Raw genomic sequence first — 12,641 nt, forward strand, 5'->3', positions numbered from 1 at the left:
TTTTGTTGTGACTGGTTAGTGCAATGTACGTTTAGTGAAATAGGTGTGTTTGAATTAACCTTTCAGGTATAAAGTCTGCAGAAAGGGATTAATACCAGTCCAGGATCTGACGCCGTGTTTGATTCCACCTTCCTCTCACTCTACAGGTAATTGCCTGATTTTTTTTAATCACTTGCCCCTTTCACTGCCTTCTGTTGGTTAACGTAGATATGGATTTACACACAGAGGGGCCTGTGCACGGTTTTGCATCTTAATTTCTGGAAGGAATAATACATTCAGTAATGGCTTTTCATTTAACATCCATATTTGTAATCTGGAGTGTTTTGTAGGTACTACAATACTGGTGTTATTCATACCTTTCCAGGTAATGAATAAGATCATGTTATAACTTTCAGCTGTAGGCTGAATTATGCTGAGTTATCAGTGAAGATATTATCTGGTGATTGCTGTATCTGGCGCTGTGTATATTTCTCTTCCATCAGTTCATCTAGATTATTATTATTATTAATATTTATTGACTTTGCTCTCCAGTTATAAAATGTTTAATTTGATGCAAGATAGAGTGGTCTTCACATGTGTGAATGTGCCTTGCCCCTCAGATCTTTGCCAGGATGCCATCTCAGCTGGAGGGTGCCATGGATAGTCTGATCAATGTTTTCCACAATTACTCGGGCAAAGAGGGGGACAAGTACAAACTCAACAAAGGTGAACTCAAAGACCTCCTCAACAGTGAGCTCGACCATTTCCTTCAGGTAAGAGCAACAGGCTCGGGGATTGGACGGGGGGAAATTTGCACAATGGAGTTTTTTCTTTGGTTGTTTTATCCTTTTTTTCAGTTTCTCTTTCTATATATTTTACACGCAGAATGTCACGATGTAAGGTCATCTGTGTTTACTGGGTGTTCCACGCTCCGCTTTAGAACTGGAACCCAAGACACAGGCTTTTTGTAAGGTCTCCGCAGATGGGCTGCATTGGGTCAGCTTTTCTTGTTTGATCGTGACATGCAGTTCCAAGTCAAGCATGAGCTCTTCTGTCATCGAGACTCACAAGCACCACTTTGATTCACCTTGCTGTATCTAGCCTGCAGAGAGATTTCCATCTCCTGCCTTGCTTTGAAATGAGACTACATCACTGAGGATTCGTTATTGTACTTCTTTACATGTGAGCATAGTTTCCTTTATGCTTTTATGCTTCTACAGCCTCCAGTTTTATGCTAGAAATTATAGTTTTATTATGTTATACTGTAATGTAGCCTGTTTTTTTTTTAAAATGTTGAGTGGATTTCATTACATCTTTTAAGGCAAAACCATAAGCAATAGTAGAATATCAATCCTGGCATTTGATATAGAGCTTGGATACTTCAAAACATCTCAAAACTCTTCACAAGGAATTGCTGCCTGCAAAATACACAGGGGTCCAAAAAACATAAAACATCAGTGCGTTTAAACACTTTGTCAGCACTTATATGGAACTTCTGACCTCGGCTGCATGGGGTGGTAAGCATCTGGAGCCATTCATGGGGCACTCCTGTCTACCAATCCGGCCCTGGTCCTGGCTAAAAGTTCTTTGCCTATTCTTAAAATGTACATGGAACAGGCTTGTTCAGAATTTTGGGCCTCAGATCTGTTTTCTTACTTACTGGTGTCATTCAATGATATAACTATTAGATGTTCATATTAGTTGTCAAGAAATAGGAGATACTAGGGGAGGAATTCACCTGGGAAAAAATGGTTTCATTATTTATATCACATTCCAGAGCGTGCAGAATTTGACAGATCGTTGAATCTAGTCTTATCTTTGAAGCTGGTTTTCTGTAAGTTCTTTTAAGATGGTGTTTTAGAAATTGCCAAATTCTCTGAAATGTTCTGAAAATGTTAAATGTAGATCCAGATGGAATTTATTGCCCACTGTTTTTAATTCATGCTTTCTCTTTAGTTAAGTTTGATTCCAGAGTGTAACATTAGCCTCTGTGTGATATCACACTAATTACCTTTGAAATACCAAGAAAGCCTATAGGCGTTCAGAATAAATAAGGCGAGTGAAGCATTGATAAATGACTGCAGGCAAGTAGTTTTACAGTACATAAATATTAACTGCGGTTTTCATGCTGTGGTTTTAGGTGAACTGACAGGGTGTGTCAGTTAAACCAAGGGTGTGTAGGAATAGTGTTGGAGATTATCCATCTAAAACCGCATAGCTTGCCATTGAAAGAACTGTTTAGCAAGGTTTCTGCTGCTTGTCCAGCTAGGACAACCTTACCCATTTGAACTTGCAGACTAAACAGGAGTGAGTTAGAAGAATCCCTGCTCCTAATGACTGGTCTGTCCCTCCAAATCCTGCCAATGATCCTGGCTGGCTAGTCTATCATGAGCAGTGCCCTGGAGTACTGCAGACCCACCAGGTTCAGGGATCAGACTACTGAGACTGCAGCAGAGGGTTGACTCTATTCCGATATTCCGTTGCCAAGCATGTCACCTTGGAGCTAATTCAGCTCTTAGCTAGAAAAGTAGCAAGAAGTTTGCAACAACAATAACAATTTACATTTATAGAGTGCCTTTCATGTTGGTAGGATGCCAGTGCTTGTACTTATAAACTGTTTGGTTTTAGTTGGTTCAATTCCAGCGCTACACACTTTAGATATTCTATATATCTTAGCTTGAATCATCCTTTCCTGTGTTGTATGTGCCATAGATCAGAGGTGGTGGTCCACTCTAAGGGAGGCAGTTTCTGTTCCAATATCAACTAATGTCACTAATTAAGGAATATTGATCACCTACTTCAGTTAGCAGTTGATTATTCTTCAGCAATCACAGAAACTGCTTTTGTCCAAAGAAATCTGACGGAAAAAAATCTTGACTTTGATTATGTGGAGTCCTGTAGCTCAGTAGTTAGGGCACTCACTTTGCAAGCGAGAGACCTGAGTTCAATCCCAGGCAGGTCAGGGCGAAACCTTGGGCAAGTTTCCTTACTCCACACGCCTAATAATAATCCCTCCAAAACCAAAAACAATAATAAATTGGTCATTTTCAATCTATGACTGTTTGTGGGACATTGCTGTGCGCAATTGGCTGCCGCGTTCGCCCACAAATATACAGTCAATTCACTTTACAGTGTGTTCTGTGAAGCGCTTTGGGATGTCCTCCCGACGTGAAAAGCGCTATATCAAATGCAAGGATTATTATTATTATTATTATCTGATATCAATACTAATATGTGCCCCTCAGCAGGCAAAGTTGACCTCTAATGTGCAATAATGCTCAAATCCAACTATGTACATTTGTCAATACAGTTCATTGCTTTTTCTATTCCCATTGCTCTTAGCTGTCATTTAGGTCAAGCCACTAAGTAATCAAATGCATCATTGTATGTGTCCCCAATGAGGATTATCTCTGGACAAGAATTCCTGTCTTAACTGCTATGTAAATCAGGTAGCAGCTGAAATCCATTTTAGGCCATCAGTGTCTGAATTTGACAGCATTTTGTATTTTGCTGATAGCTGCATTTTTTGTTTGTGAATGTTAAGCTAATCGCGATGACGAATACTTGTGCAGGGAAATGCCACACTTCTATTTTGGACACTTTCCATGTATTAAAAAGAGATGTGTTGGGTGGCAGCCCAGATGATGTTGTGAATAGAGCAACAAATCAGGAGTTTGCTGGTTCAAATCCTGGTTCAAATTTGCTGGTTCAAATCCTGGTTCGTGCAGAGTTTGCCAAGCCTGCATGAGGAGACTAAATAAGCCTCAGTATTCCAAGGGATAGGGAAGGAAATACTAGCCAGATTGTTGCTCCCGATCCCGCTAAAAAGCATCCTGTACTGGTTGTGCACATGTGTGGTGAACAGATGGGGAGAGCATCTTAACAACCTGCCCGCTCCCTCTGCTCAGTGGGCGCCGGCCTGCTTCACGTTGCCGGGTGGGCCTCTTGCCAGTCTGCATCCACTGGAACTCCATCCCGTAGTCCCTCTGCCTCAACCCCTTCCTTGCCTCCTTCAAGACCCATCTCAAAACTCTCTTCTTTGACCGTGTTTACAATCACCCTCATTCCCCCACTGCCCTACATCCTCCCCAATCCCAGCCCCCAGCTCGGGTCCGAAACACTGACTATCCAGCGTCTTGGGACGTCCTCCCGACGTGAAAGGTGCTATACAAATATAATTTTGTTGTTATTGTTTGTCTGTGATGCCTTCTGTGGTTAAGTGTCCTGCCCCGCGTCCTCATATAACAATGACCATTTGGGCAGGGAACAGGGGCAACCAGCACCAGCACCCCAGCAAGAGAAAGTCAGATCAGAAGTAAACACATTTTCCAGTGATTCATTGATCTCTTACTAAGTGTCAATTTAATAATAATAATCCTTGCATTTGATATAGCGCCTTATCACGTTTTTGAGATGTTTCAAAGCACTTCACAGAATATACGGTAAAGTGAATTAACTGAATATTGTGTGATCGAAACACGGCAGCCAATTGTGCACAGCAGTGTCCCACAAACAGTCGTGAATTGAGTGACCAAATTATTATTTTTTTTAAAAAAAATTGAAGCGATTATTAAGCTGCGAAAAGCGATCGGCCAATTGACTAACAACCAGGTTCTTACTTATTGCTAGGTAAACAGAGGCGTGTGGAATAAGGAAACTTGTCTAATGTTTTGCCCTGCCCGGGAATCAAACCCAGGTTGTCTTGCTTGCGAGGCGAGCACTCTAACCAATACCCTACAGGACAACAACATTTTGTAGCTCTACAGGACACCAACATTTTGTGGCTAACTCCAGCAATTCTTGGGGATACTGGAGTCCAGATTGGGGTTGCTTTATGTGGTCTCGGGACCTCTGGAATCTTTCCCATCCACTTGTATCTCATACATTAAACTTCATTGTATTATGCCTGTAATAGGTTAACTTTCCAGCAGATAACTTTCCTTTTAGAGTTGAAGATCTAGTCAGACAATTGGATTTTCTGAATAACAAAAACTTGCATTTATATAGCTACGCTTACGTAAAATCACTTCTCAAAAGATCTTAACACATTAAGCATGAAATAAAGGAAGTTGGAAGTGATCATTGAAGAATCAGTGTTTAGGAGATTTTTGAAAGTTTTTGTGAAAGTCGGGAGAGAGGTTAGAAAGCAAATCAGTTTTGACTAATTGTTCCAGAGCATAGGAAATAGCAGTTGAAAGCTTAGCTTTTGATGATGGGATGGGGGGAGTGGGCATGAGCTATAAGTCTAAATTAGAAATATGGAGAGTAGGAATGGAACACCGAGCTTCAGAAGGATATAGGACAGATAGGAAGGACACAGGAAGATCAGTGAGGGATTTGAAATGAGAAAGAACTTGAAGCCAATCTGTTGCACGACAGAGCTGGTCAACACTGACACGCATGATGTCATGGAATTGCAGGGCTTTGTGCAGAACAGGATTTGATCCTTTACGTTCTGAATGAGTTGAAGTATTTTAAGTTGAAGAAATATGGAGGTCAGCAAGAGAAAGAGTGGAGAAATCTAACCCAGAAGTGATCAAGGTGATCAATCAACCCTTTGCATCAACTTTGTGATTAATTTGAACATTGAATACTTCTGACAGGCAGATACATAGTACTCCTGGGTTATTGTTGATAACTGTCCAGCATACCTGGCGAATCAGTAGGACTTGGAGGGGATGATATTGTCAATGGAGCAATTCCCACTTGGCTAGTGTTAACCAGGCAGTCTATTGCCCTGATGGTGATAACCAGGCAGTCTAATGCCCTGATGGTGATAACCAGGCAGTCTGATGATCCTAGCTGGACGAGCAATAGGATGTCTACCAATGCCTTGTTTTTGCATTATGGGGTTGCACAGTTTGTCCCGAGAAATTAAGTTTTCTCAAAGAATTTTGAGAAGTTCCAAAGTAATAGCGCACAACAAATGCTGGTGTTATTATTTTCAAGATCAACAATAACAACTTGCATTTATATAATGCCCTTCATACCGGGTACCATCTTGGAGAGCTTAATAGTGGTGGAGCTTGATGCCAAGATTAAGTAAGGACGTTACCTATGCCTGCAGATGACATTACCGAGCGGGAGCATGGAGATTTTAAAGAGGAAATGACTGAGAATAGAGCCTGACAAATCCAAACCAATTTAAGGTTTCAGTTTACAATAAAGGCAGTTGTTAAACACAGAGTGGAACACAATTGTCCAGATCATAACAGACATGTTCTTGTAACTATTAATCGATCTTTTGACAGAAGTGTGTGGCATTTCTTAGTAATAACTGTGAGAAATAATTTTTNGTGGAAGACAACAAAGTTGAAGCTTATCAGAAATTATCTGTGCTAAATGAATTCAACCAGCCACTGAGACACTTGATCCTAATAGATTCTGCAAATTTCAAGAACCAGACATTGGAGTGAGGAATGGGGAAAATCACTCACCAATAAGGCACAAAGCAGCCAGCATCAACACAGAGGCTGCAAAGGCTAATGAACAACATAGTAACAAAGAGACTTGCAAAGACGGGATGACCATATATCACTAATATCGGCAATGGTGTTGCAATGCCTGGTTGGACTCTGGAAGAAGTTACACAATTTCAGGAGAAGCACAAAGGTAAAGTAGAAATATGACTTTAAAGTAAGGGTACAGGATATGCACGAGGGAAAGTTGTACCTTAGTTATAGAAGTTTAATTGACTTAATTTAAATCACTTGGTTGACAGAAATGGTAACAGGAATGAGGCAAATTAGGTTTTAGCAGTGGTAACAACAAATTACATACACAAGTTATGATAGGAGAGTAAATGTATTGACAGAAAGGAGTTTCCATTGGATAGATCAATGTATCTGAAATCCCACTCATCTCCTATGTCTAAAGGGAAATTCTCACATTATAGGACACAGGCTTTGACATGTGAAAGCATTCATACAGTGTGTGAATAGGATATTCACCAGAGAGTCTGGACCTATTAAGATGGACCACAAAGAACCCTGCACTGTAGTAAGTACCATATTAATCACATATTCTACAATATGGACAATATGTTATCTAACTTATTGATTGTGCACAGGCAAATTATAATGCATTTTATGTCAGTATAGGACCCAAGAGGTCAAGTGTTCTTATGTGTTCATAATGCATCATCTGTCCTCTTCACAGATCAAGGGGAATGCAGTCAAACATCAGACAATGATGCAGAAATCACACTCCTGAGCATCAGTTGTCAGCCATTCTATCTCATTTGAAGCTGGACACACATGGAATAGCACAAGTTCAGTTAGTAGCAGTAGTTCTGTGCCATCATGTAGCATTACATGATTGACTGCAGGCCTCTAAGAACTCTAGAGCACTGGAGGTATTTGCACAAATGCAGGAAAACACAGTCATTACACTTTACAGTGAATCATGTGAAGCACTTTGGGATGATGTGATAAAGCGCTATATGAAAGTCAAGCATTATTATAATTACATACAACCAACTGTTCTCCTCTGTCTCCTGCTGCTTTACAAATGGCTATACAGCCACCAGTGCTATACCATTGCTAGAGATCTAATTGATATTCAATTATTTCCTGTGAAGTGTTTGAGATGTTGTGGTAAAGTTCTATAAATTGCAAGTCCTTTCACTTTCTACAGTATATCTAGAACAAGCACAGAGATGTCATGGCTCACAAGGAGTGAAGAACGTAAAACACATACATGGCTAACACTGCACAGCTTAATAAAACTGATGCACTGTTACATTATCTTTTGTTTGTCATTCTTTCATTATGCAGAAAACCAACCAGCAATGGATCTTTTTGAGTCCTGCTGAAAATTGGCTTCCAAGTTAAGACTGAATTTAAAATGAAACACAATCTTAAATTTTAAGATAATCCTTTTTAAGCCTAAAACCAGGATCCATTTCAGGCTTTTGGTGGTTCTCTAGAGCAGTGGTGGCCATCCCAAGGCTCATGGTAATTTTTGCTTTATCTGTGTTAACGCTACAGGAGGAGGAAGTGAAGGTGGTGCCTGTGATATTAACAACCTAAATATTCTCACTTTTTTGTTCATAATTCAAAATTCAGAAGTTTATCATATATTCAGAAGTTTAAATTGAAGTATAATTATGAAAATAGGAATAGATGGTAAACAATTATAATTTGTAAATGCCATGTAAGCGATATTGATTACAAAGAAGGCACCTTTATAACTGAAAAAGCATATGTCTTATCTTAGGAGATATGGGGATATATAAATACAACAACAACAAGATTACATTTGTATAGCACCTTTCACGTCGGGAGGATGTCCCAAGGCGCTGGACAGTGTGCAGCATTTCAGACCCGAGCTGGGGTCGGGGTGGGGAAGGGAGGGGAGGGGAAGGGGGGTGGCCAATGGTATGGTGGAAGAGGAGGGTCTTGAGATATATATATATATCCTAAGGGAGAACATTGAGGAATGAAAATGGGAATGAAATGGCGTCATTCCTATGGTCATTATTATTTTCCGTGTCTTCACATTACTGAGATATGACACACCTAGATTTCAAATGTATATGTTGTTAATCAGATTTTTCTTCAAAATTCACAGGCTCATTGATACGCTAATTATAAAATCCGGATTCTATGTTTACCATACACAAAACAATGTGATAATTCGGTGTGAAAGTTATCCTAAATTTACATATAACAAAATAATTACAAAATATTTCTAGCAATATAAAAGAACTCTATCCCACCTTTGGAGTTTTTTCTGGTGTCCTGATCAACAATCCGTGAGATAAAATTGGCCACTCACTTCATAGCTGTTTGTGGGACACTGCTGTGCGCAAATTGGCAGTGGCAGTGGCATTTGCCAACAAAATATACAGTTCATGGCAAAGATGTTCTCCTTCGTACCCACCTCAGTTCTGCCCCACCAGCTCGGGTGGCTGGTCAGTACTGTTATGTGGTTTGGGATGTGTTTCTGATGTGAAAGGCTCTATATAAATGTAAATTTGTCTTGTATGTTTACTGAAAACTGTGAAGCATTTTGAGAGGGTTCAATTTAACGATTACTGTAACAAATGCAAGAATTATTATTATTAAGAAACATAGTAGATATTGTCATCATGCTACAATGAAGAACCTATCTATAAAGTGTGATACTGTAATCGGATCTGATATACATAACCAGAGATTGGAGCACTGGAACTCAGATGACAATGTACATATTGTAAGTTATATATGGATTTGCTGCCTCTGGAAGATTCTGCGCTATTGATAAACCAGTTTAAAATTCACCGGTCTCTACTTTTACACTCGTTTATACCACAATGCAGAATCTTGCAATTCAGGGCACTTTAGATCAATATATTCAACTCAGTACTCAGTTCTACTGTTTAGCCCACACACAGTCATCTCATAAACTGAGATTTTCTCTACAATTGTGAGTTTCAAAAGAGTGGAGCACTAAAGCACTCTGGTTTAATGATTGTATCTGTCTTTCTGTGTAAGTTGATATTAATGCAGCTCTCTGGGTCAGCCAGCTCAGTTAGTCCTCTCAGGCAGTTTTCCTGATGATTCTCTCAGATATCAGTATTTAACAAAGTCATTCAGAAAATTAATGAAACAGACAGAAAGCAAAGGATGATCAAGATAATCATTTAACTTTTAAAAAATGTACCATAGAGAAGATAATTATTTTCTAAAAATCAACTGAAATTAAAATCATTTTACATTGCAGAATGCATCAACTATAATGTCATGTTTCAAGTATGATTTATAAGCAGATCTACTTATTAGTGTCAGTGCTGTTGGCTGCTAACTGTATGTAATATCATGAATGCGACATTATGGTAAAGTGTTAGTCAAATATATATTAGCATGGTTAAGAACATAAAAGCTCCAATGTCAGAAAAGCTATAGCTACTATACTGTACTTACATAAATGTGGCTGGAATCATTGTATGCTATTTCTGGAATTAGAATGAGAGTTGAGGGCGAAAAATATGTGGTAAGATAGCACCATCATTAATACTAACTTCTATCCTTCATTAATTCGAAATCCCCCTCCATTTAAATTCAATGGGGGTAGAAGGGGATGTGAATAATCCCCTAAGTGATTTAGTGAGTGAAAGAATGATCAAATTGTTGAAATAATATGGAGGTGGTATTTTCTACTGTTTACTTCTAAAATACAGCTCATTTGATAGCTGCTCTACACTACAATCAAAGCTATAAAGAAAAGTCTTCAATAAACACAGAGTTAATGAGAGGATGACCCAAACCCATGACAGTGTGACAAGGAGTAGTGACTAAAATACTGTTCAGCAATGCAGTTTACCCATATTTGTAATATTATAATAATAATCCTTGCATTTGATATAGCGCCTTATCAAGTCAACGAGACATCTCAAAGTGCTTCACAGAATATACTGTAAAGTGAATTGACTGTATATTTTGCGAGTGAAATTTTGAACTTGCAGGGACCATGAGAGAAAGGGGGTTGGAATGGAAGCCCAGAAATAAATGGTTAAAACCATAGAGGTGAAATTCTACTTTGCTTTAGATTTACATTTAGATCAGTAACATAATATGTCCAAACATCAAGAATTTTGTAATTTACATGCACAATTTGCCTTGCAACTGCACTGTTTTTTTGAAATCTGAGGAGAAACTTCAAGCCTGCACAAATGGAAGGAAAAATAGTGATTTATTTGTGGTGCTTTGTTTTACATTAACCCTATCTCCATGAGCAAAAAATATCAACAAATAGTTTAACAGGTACATTTTATCATGTGTATGAAAGTTAAAAGCTTGAAGAGTATGGGGATAGGATAGAGCAGTGAGTTTAAAAATACATCTTACTCAGAACCAGTGGAGACTCATCGGTCTGAATGACTTCCTTCGGCGATTTAAATTTATACAATTCTATCCTGCACTATGCTGTACGTCAGTTCTGACTCTTTTAAAAATGACTTGTTTTTTCCCATATGAATCCAGTTGACTCCTGAGTTAATATTTTGCATGGAAATTCTGGATTTACTGATTTTCTGATTTGCTGTCCTGACAGAGGGTTTTGTTGCATACCAATAATTATACAACTTAAGGCAACAGTAGCCTCGCCTTATTTTGTGATTTAGCAATTGTATTTAGCTGGTAATTTTTAAAAAAAACTCAACATTATTCTTGGGCGAGCTATTTAAGTGACTTCTGTATGCTTTAGAAGGTTTATCTTCAGTATTTCAATGACTCATCCTGTAGCATGTTTTAAATTTGTCCAATTACATGGCTCTGAGACACTATCCTGCATGAAGTGCATAATATAAATGCAAGTTGTTGTTCTAACTGCTTCCTTTTTTTTCTTTTTCAGTCACAGAAGGACCCATCCCTCGTGGACAAAATCATGAGAGATCTTGATGCAAATAAAGACAATGAAGTGGATTTCAATGAATTTGTTATTTTGGTTGGGGCTCTAACTGTTGCATGCAATGACTTCTTTGAAGAGCAACTTAGAAAAAAAGGCAAAACCCACTAGCGTTGACATCTTCAAAACAGGCATCTTGGTGAACACCATCTTAAAGAAATTATATAAACCTATTTTTCACTTAGAAATACTGTAAAATTACTTAAATTATTTTGTAAGTAAGAATATAGAATTAATTCTTAGCACAATAAATTGTCTACTAATTACATGATAAGGTTGCTTTTATTTTTACACTAGGGTATATTAATGGGAAATCAAGTAATCTGGATATTAATCGATGATTGCCCAGAAAATACACAGTCAATTCACTTTACAATATATTCTGTGAAGAGCTTTGAGATGTCTCAATGATGTGATAAGGCGCTATATCAAATGCAAGGATGATTATCATTATTATTATAAATGGATCATTCAACGAACACTTTTAGCTCTCTGAGGAGTTTGCAAATAAATTGAAAGGAGTACCCCAGTAAAACAAGGAAATGGAGAGGGAACTGATAGCCATGTCTGCAGATGGTGCTCTGATCACGATAGTCACAGTGGTGAAGTTCAAACAAAACTGTGAACATTAGTTTGATAATGGAAGGAGAGCACAGTGGGATTGAACAACGATTAGACAAGCTAGAGCTCTTCACCAACAACAACTTGCATTGATATAGCACCCCTCACACAAGGCAGGAACCAGAGAGCTTCTTCGGTCTTGAGAGAAGACAACTCATAGGAGACCTCATAGTTTTAAATGAGATTTAAAAAGTAAACCGAGATCAATACTTTAATATGTATAAGACAGTAGAACAAGAGGACATAGGTTTAGAGTTGTAAAGAGGAATTTCAGGACAGTAGCAGGAAGGTTTTCATTACACAGAAGGTAATCAAAGACTAGAACAGGGTGTCAGGAAGAGTGGAACTGCCCAGGACACAAAACTGATTTAGAAAGCAGTTTGATGCACTGATGGGGGGTAACGGTAGATGAGTGTTCTGGAGAGATGAGATTAGATGGGCCAGTCATGTGTGTGTAAGGGTGAGGCCTACAAAATACAGTCACTACACTTTACAGTCTATCCTGTGAAACTCTTTGAAATTTCCTCACAGTGTAAAAGGTGCTATATTAAATACAAACCCCATCTGAAATTGGCTAACAGCACAAACTAGTTTCGGAACCTGCAACCTTCTAATCTGTATAACTTAATCTGGGCAAATATTCACATGGTCAA

At 38.6% G+C, this 12,641-nt stretch overlaps 1 protein-coding gene across 1 annotated transcript; it reads left to right on the top strand.

The window, feature by feature from the left end:
- Nucleotides 1-108: 108 nt before the first annotated feature.
- Nucleotides 109-11,478, top strand: s100z (S100 calcium binding protein Z). The gene is made up of 3 exons (XM_007905393.2): nucleotides 109-146; nucleotides 600-752; nucleotides 11,314-11,478. Exons 2-3 carry the CDS (start codon nucleotides 612-614, stop codon nucleotides 11,476-11,478), a joined length of 306 nt encoding a protein of 101 aa, XP_007903584.1. The 5' UTR covers nucleotides 109-146; nucleotides 600-611.
- The last annotated feature ends 1,163 nt before the right edge of the window (nucleotides 11,479-12,641 follow it).

Source organism: Callorhinchus milii, unplaced genomic scaffold, assembly GCF_018977255.1.
Source record: "Callorhinchus milii isolate IMCB2004 unplaced genomic scaffold, IMCB_Cmil_1.0 Scaffold1, whole genome shotgun sequence".
NCBI classification, from domain to species: domain Eukaryota; kingdom Metazoa; phylum Chordata; class Chondrichthyes; order Chimaeriformes; family Callorhinchidae; genus Callorhinchus; species Callorhinchus milii.